The 15,741-nt window shown below is 39.4% G+C and overlaps 1 protein-coding gene across 1 annotated transcript in view; it reads right to left on the reverse strand.

Annotated features, from left to right (window-relative positions):
* Positions 1–15,741, reverse strand: part of POLN (DNA polymerase nu) — a 94,621-nt gene that overhangs the window by 10,554 nt on the left and 68,326 nt on the right. The window contains exons 21-23 of the mRNA XM_068099144.2: positions 5,408–5,486; positions 3,288–3,355; positions 3,059–3,120 (exon numbers count right to left, since the gene is read on the reverse strand). Coding sequence (XP_067955245.2) covers positions 3,059–3,120; positions 3,288–3,355; positions 5,408–5,486 — 209 coding nt within the window. The remainder of the gene's footprint in view (positions 1–3,058; positions 3,121–3,287; positions 3,356–5,407; positions 5,487–15,741) is intronic.

Raw genomic sequence — 15,741 nt, forward strand, 5'->3', positions numbered from 1 at the left:
AACCAACTTTACTATTTTGTCGATGGCTCCACCCTGTGCAAAAGGCTCCATCACTCTTGTGAAAGCCTATAGCCTGGTGTTGGCTTAGCGGTTAGGGTGCTGGCTTGGGATCTGAGGATCCTGGGTTCGAATCCCGGCCAATCACTGAATTAACACCAGGGGGGTTGACTCAGCCTGTCATCCTTCTGAGGTCGGCAAATTGAGTACCAGTTCACTGGTAATTCCTTGTGTGTCGCAAGAGGCGACTAACAGGGTTGGCGGCAGGAAGGGCATCAGGCCATAAAACATTGCTTCTAAAAGGGAACCACAGTGCCTGAAAAAGGCCAACAAAGGCCAACCCCTGCTCTGCGGGGGGAAATGGCCTCGAAAGGTGGTTCTCTCTACTCTTGTGAAAGCCTGGAGAATGCTGAGCCTCTTTCATAAGACTTGGTTAAGATAAGCTACCAGTCAGCTAATAGGAATCTAGTAGCTCTAGTAGAGCAAGTGTTCAGCGCTGGTGGGTGAAGGGGGTTACAGTCAGCAATCAAATCCCTCACACTGTCTCTCCCCAGTGATTAACACTTCAACAGCAAAAGGAGAATTTCACAATCGGGGAAAAAAGGGAATAAATAAATGCAGATGGGCAACGAGTCTGGACTTGGAAGCATGAACAGGTGAGGATTCCTTGAGGAACTTGTGCATCGACAATCAAACAGTCCATTTTGTCTTGACTGCCACAAGAAGACATGCACTCCCAGGAATTCCTTGATCGCTTCAGCTGCTAAAACCGTTTGTGGGAGAATCATAATCCAAATTGGAATCAAAGGCTAGTGTGCAAGGCTTTCATGGAGAGTTCCATGGAGCATGGCTCCCCACTCTGGGCTGGTGCTCCTGTTCCCCTTCCTTCTTGAGGAGGTCAAAGGTGGTCACTTCTTGAGGTGGTCAAAGAGACCTGGGAACTCTGTTTCTTTTTCTGAAACCCACATATGGAGATAACACTAACACACACACACACACACACACACACACACACACACACACACACACACACACACACACACACACACACACACACACACACACACACACCAAATAAGTAAAACTCTCAAAACCCAGGCTTACTGTGCCTCTCCACTCTTTTCTCTAGTTTGTGGAGGTTTTAGAGGCTGTTCAAACCCACTCTTCCATCCAGACCTTCTCGTTGGCAGTACCCTACCATCTCATGTTATCGCTACCAGTGATTTATCCTATTCCCATTAACCCTACATAACCCAAACCCTCTTAACTTGCAGTTACTGTTTCCTCCTCTCATCTTTGTTCATTCTGTTGATTGTTGCATGCACCTGTTTCCCCACCTTCCTCGTCAGTTTATTGTCTTTTTCTCCCGTCATCTCACTCTTCCACGAGCCTCGATTTTGTATCCAATAAAAACGATACAAAGGTTTGTTCACACACTGTGGTCATCTATCTTCTATCTTCTTATCTTATCTTATGTATTTTATTTTATTTATTTATTATGTATATAAAAGAAAGTTTTTGTTTGTTTGTCTGCACGCGCTAATCTCCTGAACGGTGAAAGATAGGAGGAAACCTCCAATACAAAAAATGTCGGGACGGGCCCCGGGAAGGTTATAGGCTAGGTGGCGAGGCCGGTTGAAGCCGCTTCGGCCGGGCTGGGCCCATTTCACAATTAAAAGCTGAGCTGAATTATAGTAGTCAATCTTCTATGGCCACGAGTAAAAGCTGAATTATAGTAGTAAATTCATTCAAAAAGAACCAAAAATGTCGGGACAGGCCCCGAGAAGGTTATAGGCTAGGTGGTGAGGCTGGTCGAGGCCCACCTCGGCCGAGCTGGGCCCATTTCACAATTAAAAGCTGAGCTGAATTATAGTAGCAAATGCATTCAAAAAGAACCAAAAATGTCGGGATGGGCCCCGGGAAGGTTATAGGCTGGGTGGCGAGGCCGGTCGAGGCCGACCTCGGCCAGGCTGGGCCCATTTCGCAATTAAAAGCTGAGCTAAATTATAGTAGTCAATCTTCTACGGCCGCGAGTAAAAGCTGAATTAGCATAGTAGATTCATTCAAAAAGAACTGAAAATGACGCGACAGGCCCCGGGGAGGTTATATGCTAGGTGGCGAGGCCGGTCGACGCCGCATCGGCCGGGCTAGGCCCATTTCACAATTAAAAGCGGCGCTGAATTATAGTAGTCAATCTTCTACGGCCGCGAGTAAAAGCTGAATTATCATAGTAAATTCATTCAAAAAGAACCAAAAATGTCGGGACGGGCCCAGGGAAGGTTATAGGCTCGGTGGCGAGGCCGGTCGAGGCCGCATCGGTCGAGTTGGGCCCATTTCGCAATTAAAAACTGAGCTGAATTATAGTAGTCAATCTTCTACGGCGCGAGTAAAAGCTGAATTATAGTAGTAAATTCATTCAAAAATAACCCGGGCAACGCCGGGTGCTTTTAGCTAGTCTTACTATAATCACCAAATGTCTGTCCGTCTGTTCCCAGGTACCGCAAAAAAGGCTGAACCGATCGCAACGAAATTTTGGGTGGGTAATCCTGGGATGCCCTGCAGTAAAATAGGCTATATTATTTTTCCAACTTTCCATTTTTTCCAATTTTCCAGTTTTTCCAAACACGGTGATTAATATTTACCGATATGAACAGTGATGTGGCTTTTATTGAAATTCTACAAATACTGTTTAGATTTTGATGATTTGCGTGTGATATGATTTAACGGATGTTCATATGAATCGTTTAAAATAAAAAAAGCCTTCAATTTCTGATATTTTGCCTTTTCATTTGGGCCTCCCAATTGAAGCCCCGCCCATATGGCGGGTACTGTTGCTAGTAATGTGTAATGTTAAAATCTCTGCAGAGAAATCAAACCTGTTCAACCTGAGTTATGCGAGATAATGACTTTGTACATCGTGGAGTTTGTCAAACACAAGGAGGAATACGTTTAAGATACAACTTTTCGAAATCCCCGTTAAAATACACTTTGACGCAGTTAATCGTTCAACAAAATTTATCTTGCTGTGTAACAACACGAGTAAACGTAATAAAGGTTCAACCTTCAAACGGACGTTCCACATCTCCAGGTGTTGTAGTGATGTCATCATTGACGTCACGACTCCTGAGAAAGAATAGAGGAAGTTAGAGGACATGTGCTCCTGCTTGAGCAGTTTCTTTCCATCACAATCTCACAATTCTATATTTAGACGAGTTAAGTGAAACTGCCAAATAATAACAGTAATAAAAACAATGTATTATCTTTCCAATGATGCACATTTTTGAACACACCTTTCAGGTTTTGTATTTGAGAATCCTCCACCTCAAACAATAGTTCATCGTGTATTTGAGCAATCAGTCTGCAAAAGGACAGATTTAATCAAATAACGTTCTCGTTATATTCAGTTACATTTGTTTCAACCCTAGCTCATCATTCAGCTCAGACCATCAACCACTGTCAATCTGACTCAAAAAAACTTAACTGGAGGGACGTCGATGGTGCGCCATCGGGATAAACAAGATGGACACTACAAGGTCTTTCAGGAAAGAAAACGGAATTTGAAGGAGGTGGATTTGGGGTGGATTAACGGGGGTAGAAAAGATTTTGGTTGGGTTTTGGATGGGGGAAGATGGGGATGGTGGTGAACAGCTGTTTTGAAGACCTGGAGGGAGGAGTGGGATTGAAGAGAATGTGGGAGTTTGTTCCCCGGGTGTAGAACGGGTAACTCACCTAATGATAATAAATGTTTTCTATGGTTTGTTCTTGCTCAAAATGGATAGATGACAAAAACAGGCCGATTTAGATTTTGTAACGAAAAAGCCTGGCAGACTTATGCACTCTACCGAATGACAAGAACAAGTCTAGCAGGGTTATGCACTCTATCGAATGACAAGAGCAAGTCTAGCGGAGTTATGCACTCTATCGAATGACAAGAACAAGTCTAGCAGTGTTATGCACGCTACCGAATGAAAAGAGCAAGTCTCGCGGAGTTATGCACTCTATCGAATGACAAGAACAAGTCTAGCAGAGTTATGCGCTCTACCAAATGACAAGAACAAGTCCAGTAGACGTATGCGCTCTACCAAATGACAAGAACAAGTCTAGCAGAGTTATGCGCTCTACCGAATGACTAGAACAAGTCTAGCAGGGTTATGCACTCTACCGAATGACAAGAACAAGTCTGGCAGAGTTATGCGCTCTACCAAATGACAAGAACAAGTCTAGCAGAGTTATGCGCCCTATCGAATGACAAGAACAAGTCTAGCAGAGTTATGCGCTCTACCAAATGACAAGAACAAGTCCAGTAGAGGTATGTGCTCTATCGAATGACAAGAACAAGTCTAGCAGAGTTATGCGCTCTACCAAATGACAAGAACAAGTCCAGTAGACGTATGCGCTCTACCAAATGACAAGAACAAGTCTAGCAGAGTTATGCGCTCTACCGAATGACTAGAACAAGTCTAGCAGGGTTATGCACTCTACCGAATGACAAGAACAAGTCTGGCAGAGTTATGCGCTCTACCAAATGACAAGAACAAGTCCAGCAGAGTTATGCGCTCTCCCAAATGACAAGAACAAGTCTAGCAGAGTTATGCACTTTACCGAATGACAAGAACAAGTCCAGTAGAGGTATGTGCTCTACCGAATGACAAGAACAAGTCTAGCAGAGTTATGCGCTCTACCAAATGACAAGAACAAGTCCAGTAGAGGTATGTGCTCTACCGAATGACAAGAACAAGTCTAGCAGAGTTATGCGCTCTACCAAATGACAAGAACAAGTCCAGTAGAGGTATGCGCCCTATCGAATGACAAGAACAAGTCCAGTAGAGGTATGTGCTCTACCGAATGACAAGAACAAGTCCAGTCGAGGTATGTGCTCTACCGAATGACAAGAACAAGTCTAGCAGAGTTATGCGCTCTACCAAATGACAAGAACAAGTCCAGTAGAGGTATGCGCCCTATCGAATGACAAGAACAAGTCCAGTAGAGGTATGCGCCCTATCGAATGACAAGAACAAGTCCAGTAGAGGTATGCGCCCTACCAAATGCCGTTCTAGTTATTGCTGTTGCACTTCTTGTGTACTTCTTGCCAGTGAGAAAAAGATGCGATATTAGTTCGTACAAAACTTAATCAAAGACTTGCTTTTCTGTCATGGCTTTGGTAAATGTAATTACAGAGCAGTCTCATGTCACGACGACACGGCAGGCAATGGTAACATGCGAAATGAATCAATCACAGAAGGCCTTTTTAACAATAAATGGCAGGACAAATTAGCTCTTGGTTTAGCTGCTAGCTGTGTTGTTTTCTTGTGCACCCACAAATACAGCTGCATTGTACTCTGCTATTGATCATTGTGCCTTGTAACGCTCAAAGTGCTTGAAAGGTTTGAAAATCAGATCCGCATCCCACCTGGCGTTGAGTGAAGGGGTGACTTGGAGGGCCGAAAACACTCTCACCATCGCCAGTTTGCAAATATCAGCAGCTGATCCTGGAAGGCACAGAAATTCCAAATGCAATGTACATTTTTGGAGACAGCACAGATTCGTCAATTCAAGTGCACCCCTTTGTCTGGTCTTCCCTCTAATGAGAACAATTCACATAGTAAACTGGTAATTATAATCATGCTGTAACCATAGACCTAATCCATATGGTTTACCGATCTGCACCAACAACAACGTGATGTCAATTTAAATTGCCATTATTATCAGGTGCAGATTGTAGAGGGGACTGGCAGAATGGCCTGCCCTAGACTAGAGGTATGCACACTCAACTCTGAGGTGTCTAGCCTGGGTTTGAATCCCGACAGCTATAAACTGTCATCCCGGTGTTTCACAGGCAGGGTGATTCATCGATGTGTGTGCTGTCCATCGGATGGACGTTAAACTGGGCATCCCATCTTCCGGCATTCGTTGGTGGACATTAAAGATCTCCCACGGTGTCCTTCACAAAAAGTAGGCAAGCTATTTAGCTGTTTTAGAACAGCTGTTTAAAGACCTGGAGGGAGGAGTGGGATTGAAGAGAGTGAAGGAGTTTGTTCCAGAGGCGGGAGAAAAGAGGAATGAAGGAGTGAAGGTGAGCAGAGAGTCTTGATTTTGGCAGTTTAACCATAAGAGGGTTGCTGGCAGATCTTGTGTGTCCTGCAGGAATATTTTGGGGACAGAGCACAGACAGAGCAGGGGGAGCAAGGCCGGAGAGGAGTCGGTAGAAGACAGAAAGACCACCAACCTGCCTGCGGTGAGAGAGAGAAAACTTCAAGAATGAAACCTTCGGTGAAAGAAACCTTCAGTGTGTAGCCTTCAAGAATGTTTCTGTCTGCTTATTCAGACATGGACGACCACCGGGTTTAGACTTTGGAGGACGTCCTACTTTCTGTTTCTTCTGTGCTAAATCCTCTGGAGTTGCGTACTTCTGAGGGACAGCCTTCCCGAGGCGAAACGCCGCACTGCATTGCTGGTGATATATGGCATCAGCAGCTGGAAGGTCATGTACACGCATTAGTCTGGCACATACACGAGTAGCCCATTCATCATCTCTCACCTGACATTCGTTCTAAAAGAGTTTGTTGTGTGCGCCTTGTCACTACTGTGTGAACTTGAGTTCCATTTTTCCTTCTGTGTTCAGAAATGTGTGTTCCACAAAAGGGACAATCTGTTTTGAAGCTGAAAGGTTTTTCTGATGACTGGCGTTTACAACCAGCTGTGGTACTTGTATCACATGTGCTTCTGTTTGCTTTTGCTATACTTGAAGGATGACAATACACACGACGACATTCCTGGTGCACCGTTAACTGTTTGTCCCAGCTCTGATTCCTCTGTTGGCTGCATCTGTTAATAGCTTCTCTCTGAGAGCTCACCATTGCCGAATTGTTCACCGCAGAATACACATTTGCCATCCATCTTTAACCTCAGATCCTGTAAAGAGATATGATTGATTACACCACGAGAAATTGTGATGTGCAAAGACATTAATGGTGACATTAACGTAGATATGGACACCAAAATCTTGTTACCCTCGCCTCAGGAGAGGGTATTGCATTTGATGTCCGTTTGTTTGTTACTTGCTGGAAAAGATTCTTTGCACATCTAGCAGAGTCTTCTCTGCAACCATTGGAAAAGATTCCGGCAAGTATGTTGGTTGGTTGGTTTGTCTGTTTCTCTGTCTGTTTGTGTGTTTGTGCGCAGCACTACGTCTACACCGTTGCACATCTAATCGCCAAACTTTACACATATATTTGTCTTGCCCTGGAATAGACTGTGCCCAATTTTTAACTCTCTCGGCCCAAGGCCTCCATTATGACGTCATAATTCGAGAAGTACAAAACTTCATCCAATCAAGATGCAATTTATTTGAGCGCCGTCGGCATAAACTAGTGGAGGAAAAAAAAAATGATATCGTCATCGGTCACGTGGTTCGGCCGCCATCTTGGAAAAACCGAAAAACTTTGCACCTCTATATCTCCGAAAGTGCTGAATAGAAAAAATTGAGATGTGGCTCATTGTGAAGAACTCTCCATGGGGAATAAAATATGTTAATGATGATGTCATAGGTGCCTCCATTATGACGTCATAATTCGACAAGTACAAAACTTCATCCGATCAAGATGAAATTTCTTGAGCATAATCTAGGAATAAATTAGTTTAGAAAACGAATAATGATGACGTCATTGGTCACGTGGTTTGGCCGCCATCTTGTAAAAACCGAAAAACTTGATCCAAAATGGCCGATAAAAAAGTACATTCCGGCAAGTCCTCGGTCTCTGACCAATTTTTCATCTGTTTGTCTGTTTGTCCGCACAGAATAAATCTGATTTTCTCTGCAACCATTGGTCCGATTGACAGGAAATTTTCACCATAGGTGCAACTCCACCTGTACAATTTTTAATGATAATTATGACGTCATATGTCACGTGGTTCGGCCACCATCTTGGAAAAACCGAAAAACTTTGCACCTCTATATCTCCGAAAGCGCTGAATAGAAAAAATGGAGACATGGCACATTGTAAAGAACTCTCCATGGGGAATAAAATATGTTAATGATGATGTCATAGGTGCCTCCATTATGACGTCATAATTCGACAAGTACAAAACTTCATCCAATGAGCATGAAATTTCTTGAGCGCCATCTCGGCATAAACTGGTGGAGAAAAAAATATAATGATGACGTCATCGGTCAAGTGGTTCGGCCACAATATTTGTTTTAACACAAAAGCCTTAAAAACCACTGAAAATACATCCTGGTGAGGGTTTGCAATCTCTGATTGCTCTTTTTCTTGTTTCTCTCTGCAATAGTTAGGAAATATCATACAATTTATAATTTGATGACAAAAATGTCTTCAACATGACTTATGATAAAATCTAATCTAATGATGGACACTAAAATGAGGTTTCTATCCACACCAATGGCTGAGATGTGACCACATTATGCATTCAGCATTGGCCAATAAGGCCTCAAATGGGGGGAAAAGGAATAAAACGCATTTTTACAACTTTCCCAAGTTTCCCTGGACTGGGACTCTTTATATGTTGTTAGTGAGGCTCAACTAAGCCTGATGTTGGCTTATCGGTTAGGGTGCCAGCTTGGGATCTGAGGATCCTGGGTTCGAATCCTGGTCAATCGCTGAATTAACGCCAGGGGGGTTGACTCAGCCTGTCATCCTTCCGAGGTCGGCAAATTGAGTACCAGTTCACTGGTAATTCCCTGTGTGTCGCAAGAGGTGACTAACAGGGTTGGCGGCAGGAAGGGCATCCGGCCGAAAAACATTGCTTCAAAAAGGGGACCAGGGTGCCCAAAAAAGGCCAACCCCCACTCTGCAGGGAAAAAATGGCCTCTAAAGGTGGCTCAGTGGTGCTCAACTGCAAACAAATCAGGAAACATTTCTTCTGTACCAGTTTTGTCCCTGTGGAAATGTCAAATGCCTGGACCATAAATGTGTGGACCTCAAACATCTGAGGTCTCCGCACTGAGTTGACAGATCTCTCAATCCAGGCAGCTGCCAATAAACTGGACATCTGTTTAACAGAATCCTTCCTCCCACAGGATATTCCTGACTCTTTAGTTTCACTCCCTGGCTATTGCTCCTCAGGTTTGATTGAAATGGACCCCGTCCTGGCAGCAAAGTCGTGCTGTACATTAAGAATTCCATTTCTCACTGCGTGTACTGCTCTTACACCTCCCAAACCCCAGTAGTAAACTTGATGAAAACGACAGTTAAAAAAATTTGTACATCTTATTAATTTGTGTTCCCCATATTCTCAAAAGAGGTTTGATGAAGATTTTATGCCAAAAGCTCAAATGGTAAAAATGTTATGGCTTGGACAGACACACTGAAGCTCAATCTGTAATATAAAAGGAGCTCGGTCTCCGCGTGCCTGCGTCCAAGCATCCGTCCGTCTGCTCCTTCAACAATAGTCCAATTTATAGGGGATTTATACGCCAGACGTATGCTCGCCATCAATTATTTTATCAATCAGATGCTAGTCAATCTGCAAACAGTATGATATAATTGAGTAAGGTGGGGATAGTTTACCCGGTTTAAATTTACATTAAAACAAAAACTCTTCCTCCTAAATCTTCTTCTTCACTTGTGATAATGGTGAGTCTCAATCAATCTCATTTCTCATACTGATTAGATTCAGCAAACGCTTGCTATATTGTACATCGCACCTTTCCTATGCCATCCCCAGGCACTGCATAACGTCATTGCCGGGCACCGAAGGGGGCTCGGCAATGATGCACGCTGAAAGGGAGTACTCAGTTTTCACTTTGGTTGTTTGTTTTCTTGTTTGTTTGTTTGTTTGTTTGTTTGTCCATGCGATATTTCAGCCATCCTTTGAGCTAGGAAGCTGAAATTTCGGCACAATAGTGAGCAAGTCCTTTGTCAAAAACATTATTTTTTGTTTTTTGATTAATCAATTAATTGAGGAGTTATTTAATTATTAGCGATTAATTAAGTACTTATTTAATTAATCAAATTTCCTTTCTCTTCTGACCATTAACTCAGGCACCTTTTGAGTTAGGAAGCTGATATTTGGACATGCCAATGACCAGGTCATTTGGCTGCAAATGCTATTTTTGATTTATTAATTTATCAATTAATCGATTAATTATTTAATTATTTGATTAATGACAAAAAAAATTTTTTTTTTTAGTTACAGATTCTGATGAAATGGTGGTGGATTATGTGTTCTATGACCGAATTGATTAATAATTTAATTTTTTAATGACTATTATTTATTTATTTTCATTATTAATCATTTATTTATTTTCTTTCTCATTTGGCTAATATCTCAAGCACCTTTTGAGCTCGGAAGCTAATATTTGGACATGAGTGACCAAGTGGTGGCTATCAAGGATATTTTTGATTTATTGATTAATCAATTAATCAATTAATCGATTAATTATTTAATTATTCGATTAGTGACGAAAAAGAATTTTCTTTTTAAAGTTGCACATTCTGATGAAATGGTGGTGGTTTATGTGTTATATGACCGAATTGATTAATAATTTAATTTTTTAATGATTATTATTTATTTATTTTCATTATTAATCATTTATTTATTTTCTTTCTCATTTGGCCAATATCTCAGGCACCTTTTGAGCTGGGAAGCTAATATTTGGACATGACAGTGACCAAGTGATGTGGCTATCAAGGATATTTTTGATTTATTGATTAATCATTTAGTCAATTAATTATTTATTGATTCATCAATTAATTATTTAATTTTTTATTAATGACTTATATAATTAAATTTCTAAAAGATACATCTTCGGATGAAGCACTAGTGGTTTAGTTATGCGATTAGCCAATTGATTAAGAAAATATTTTGTGATAATCTTTTATTGATTTTAATTATACAATTAATCAATCAATTCTTGCACACCTCTCCCTCCCAATGCAGTCTATGAGCTGCACTGCGGTATTGCCAGGCACCTGAGGCGCCCTGGCAATGCCGCGCTGCAGGATATTTAATTATTTGGCATGGGGGTGGTGTACTTTGAATGTATCTGAACTTGTCTTGCTTTCTTGTTTGTTTGTTTGTTTGTCCGGGCGATATCTCAGCCATCCTTTGAGCTAGGAAGCTGAAACTTCGGCACAACAGTGAGGAAATCCTTTGTCAAACATGTTATTTTTTGTTTTTTGATTAATCAACTAATTGAGGAGTTATTTAATAATTAGCGATTAATTAAGTACTTATTTAATTAATCAAATTTCCTTTCTCTTCTGACCATTAACTCAGGCACCTTTTGAGTTAGGAAGCTGATATTTGGACATGCCAATGACCAGGTCCTTTGGCTGCAAAGGCTATTTTTGATTTATTAATTAATCAATTAATCAATTAATCGATTAATTATTTAATTATTCGATTAATCAGTGAAATTTTTTTTTTTTTAAGTTAGACATTCTGATGAATTGGTGGTGGTTTATGTGTTCTCTGACCGAATTGATTAATAATTTAATTTTTTAATGATTTTTATTTATTTATTTTCATTATTAATCATTTATTTATTTTCTTTCTCATTTGGCCAATATCTCAGGCACCTTTTGAGCTCGGAAGCTAATATTTGGACATGAGTGACCAAGTGATGTGGCTATCGAGGATATTTTTGATTTATTGATTAATCAATGAATCGATTAATTATTTAATTATTTGATTAATTACAAAAAAAAATAAAAATAAATCAGTTGCAGATTCTGATGAAATGGTGGTGGTTTATGTGTTCTGTGACCGAATTGATTAATAATTTAATTTTTTAATGATTATTATTTATTTATTTTCATTATTAATCATTTATTTATTTTCTTTCTCATTTGGCCAATATCTCAGGCACCTTTTGAGCTGGGAAGCTAATATTTGGACATGACAGTGACCAAGTGAAGTGGCTATCAAGGATATTTTTGATTTCATTAATCATTTAATCGATTAATTATTTATTGATTAATTGATTAATTATTTATTGATTAATCAATTAATTATTTAATTTATTATTAATGACTTATTTAATTACATTTCTAAAAGATACATCTTCGGATGAAGCACAAGTGGTTTAGTTATGCTATTAGCCAATTGATTAAGAAAATATTTTGTGATGATCTTTTATTGATTTTAATTATACAATTAATTGATCAATTAGCATACACCTCTCCCTCCCAATGCAGCCTCTATGAGCTGCACTGCGGTATTGCCAGGCGCCGGAGGCGCCCCGGCAATGCCGCGCTGTAGGATATTTAATTATTTGGCAAGGGGGCGGTGTACTTTGAATGTATCTATACTTGTCTTGTTTCCTTGTTTGTTTGTTTGTTTGTTTGTCCGGGCGATATCTCAGCCATCCTTTGAGCTAGGAAGCTGAAATTTCGGCACAATAGTGAGCAAGTCCTTTGTCAAAAACGTTATTTTTTGTTTTTTGATTAATCAATTAATTGAGGAGTTATTTAATTATTAGCGATTAATTAAGTACTTATTTAATTAATCAAATTTCCTTTCTCTTCTGACCATTAACTCAGGCACCTTTTGAGTGAGGAAGCTGATATTTGGACATGCCAATGACCAGGTGATTTGGCTGCAAAGGCTATTTTTGATTTATTAATTAATCAATTAATCAATTAATCGATTAATTATTTAATTATTCGATTAATGACGAATTTTTTTTTTTTTAAAGTTACAGATTCTGATGAAATGGTGGTGGTTTATGTGTTCTATGACCGAATTGATTAATAATTTAATTTTTTAATGATTATTATTTATTTATTTTCATTATTAAACATTTATTTATTTTCTTTCTCATTTGGCCAATATCTCAGGCACCTTTTGATCTCGGAGACTAATATTTGCACATGAGTGACCAAGTGATGTGGCTGTCAAGGATAATTTTGATTTATTGATTAATCAATTAATCGATTAATTATTTAATTATTCGATTAATTACTAAAAAAAATTAAAAAAACAATTACAGATTCTGATGAAAAGGATGGTGGTTTATGTGTTCTGTGACCGAATTGATTAATAATTTATTTTTTTAATGATTATTATTTATTTATTTTCATTATTAATCATTCATTTATTTTCTTTCGCATTTAACCAATATCTCAGGCACCTTTTGAGCTGGGAAGCTAATATTTGGACAGTGACCAAGTGATGTGGCTACAAAGGATATTTTTTATTTATTGATTAATCACTTAATCGATTCATTATTTATTGATTAATCAATTAATTATTTAATTTTTTGCATTAATGCCTTATTTTATTAAATTTCTAAAAGATACATCTTCGGACGAAGCACGAAGGTTTCGGACGAAGGTTTAGTTATGCTATTAGCCAATTGATTCAGAAAATATTTTATGATAATCTTTTCTTGATTTTATTTATGCAATTAATCAATCAATTATTGCGCAGCTCTCCCTCCGAATACAGTCTCTGTGAGCCGCATGGCGGTATTGCCGGGCGCCGGAGGCGCCCCGGCAATGCCATGCTGGAGGATATTTAATTATTTGGCATGGGGGCGGTGTACTTTGAATGCATCTGTACTTGTTCAATACTTTTTTTTTCCGACATTTCCATTTTATTCATATAACAGTAATATATCGCCCAATCAGACAGTATTTTTGATTATACACCGCCTTTTAAAGCATCATAAAGCAGGTTGCTCTACTTGTAACAAATGTTAGAAAGGGATCCGGAAAAAAAAAAAATCAGCTGATATTTCAATTTCTTATTCACATGCTTTTTGATGAAAATGAAATGATGAAAAATTCACATGATTTTAAGGGTGAAAGTTAATTTATTTTCTCTGAAAACCTGTCGGTAAAACACCATACCATCTATTTATTACATGAGCAAAAATGGCAGAATTTCCCTCTGCACTGTATTCTCCATACATGATGGGTGGCAGACTGATGCGATACATGCTATGACAACTCATATTATCTCGGTGTGTGTGTGTGTGTGTGTGTGTGTGTGTGTGTGTGTGTTCTGATTTACAGGCCACACCATCTGACCCACAGAGCTCTCAATTGGCATCAAGTGTGACCATTCCTCCAGGATGGTTTTGCACTTTCACTTTCCCTCACCCCAACACCTGCAAGCTTCCCACAACCCCACCCTTCCCATCCTCAACCCCAAACTCAGGTTCACCTGTGCAACCAGGTATTCCCCCACCCCCCTTCCACTTTCTACTCCCACAGACCGACCCTCCTCCTCCTCCTCCTCTCCTCCCTCTCCCACAATCCCTCCCACATCCCTCACCCCCACATACTCAGAATTTCACAGGCGTAGAACGGGTGACTCACCTAGTGATAAATAAATAAAGAAACATGGAAGCGATTAAAAAACGGTTTGTCTCGCAAATGACGTGCTGCGGTGGGGCCATTGAGGCTTTTCTCTGCAAAAGATTATTAATTATTGCTCCATATTCTCATAATATATTATTTGTCAACGACTTAAACTGATAATGTTTCCCATTTGCCAACGACGTTAAAACGATCAAATGTAAACAAGATACGACTTAAACTGACAATGTCTCCCATTTGCCAAAGACGTTAAAACGATAAAATGTAAACCGATACGACTTAAACTGATAATGTCTCCCATTTGCCAACGACGTTAAAACGATAAAATGTAAACCGATACGACTTAAACTGATAATGTCTCCCATTTGCCAACGACAATGAAACAATAAAATGTAAAACGATACGACTTAAACTGATAATGTCTCCCATTTGCCAACGACGTTAAAACGATAAAATGTAAACAAGATACGACTTAAACTGATAATGTCTCCCATTTGCCAACGACGTTAAAACGATAAAATGTAAACCGATACGACTTAAACTGATAATGTCTCCCATTTTCCAACGACGTTAAAACGATAAAATGCAAACCGATACGACTTAAACTGATAATGTCTCCCATTTGCCAACGACGTTAAAACGATAAAATGTAAACCGATACGACTTAAACTGATAATGTCTCCCATTTGCCAACGACGTTAAAACGATAAAATGTAAACCGATACGACTTAAACTGATAATGTCTCCTATTCGCCAACGACGTTAAAACGATAAAATGTAAACAAGATACGACTTAAACTGATAATGTCTCCCATTTGCCAACGACGTTAAAACGATAAAATGTAAACCAATACGACTTAAACTGATAATGTCTCCAATTTGCCAACGACATTAAAACGATAAAATGTAAACAAGATATGACTTAAACTGATAATGTCTCCCATTTGCCAACGACGTTAAAACGATAAAATGTAAACCGATACGATTTAACTGATAATGTCTCCCATTTGCCAACGACGATAAATCGATAAAATGTAAACCGATACGACTTAAACTGATAATGTCTCCCATTTGCCAACGACGATAAAACGATAAAATGTAAACAAGATACGACTTAAACTGATAATGTCTCCCATTTGCCAACGACGATAAAACGATAAAATGTAAACAAGATACGACTTAAACTGATAATGTCTCCCATTTGCCAATGACGTTAAAACGATAAAATGTAAACCGATACGACTTAAGCTGAAAATGTCTCCCATTTGCCAATGACGTTAAAACGATAAAATGTAAACCAATACGACTTAAACTGATAATGTCTCCCATTTGCCAAAGACGTTAAAACGATAAAATGTAAACTGATACGACTTAAAGTGATAATGTCTCCCATTTGCCAACGACGTTAAAACGATAAAATGTAAACCGATACGACTTAAACTGATAATGTCTCCCATTT

Source organism: Myxine glutinosa, chromosome 1, assembly GCF_964187855.1.
Source record: "Myxine glutinosa chromosome 1, kmMyxGlut1.1, whole genome shotgun sequence".
Classification (NCBI taxonomy): Eukaryota; Metazoa; Chordata; class Myxini; order Myxiniformes; family Myxinidae; genus Myxine; species Myxine glutinosa.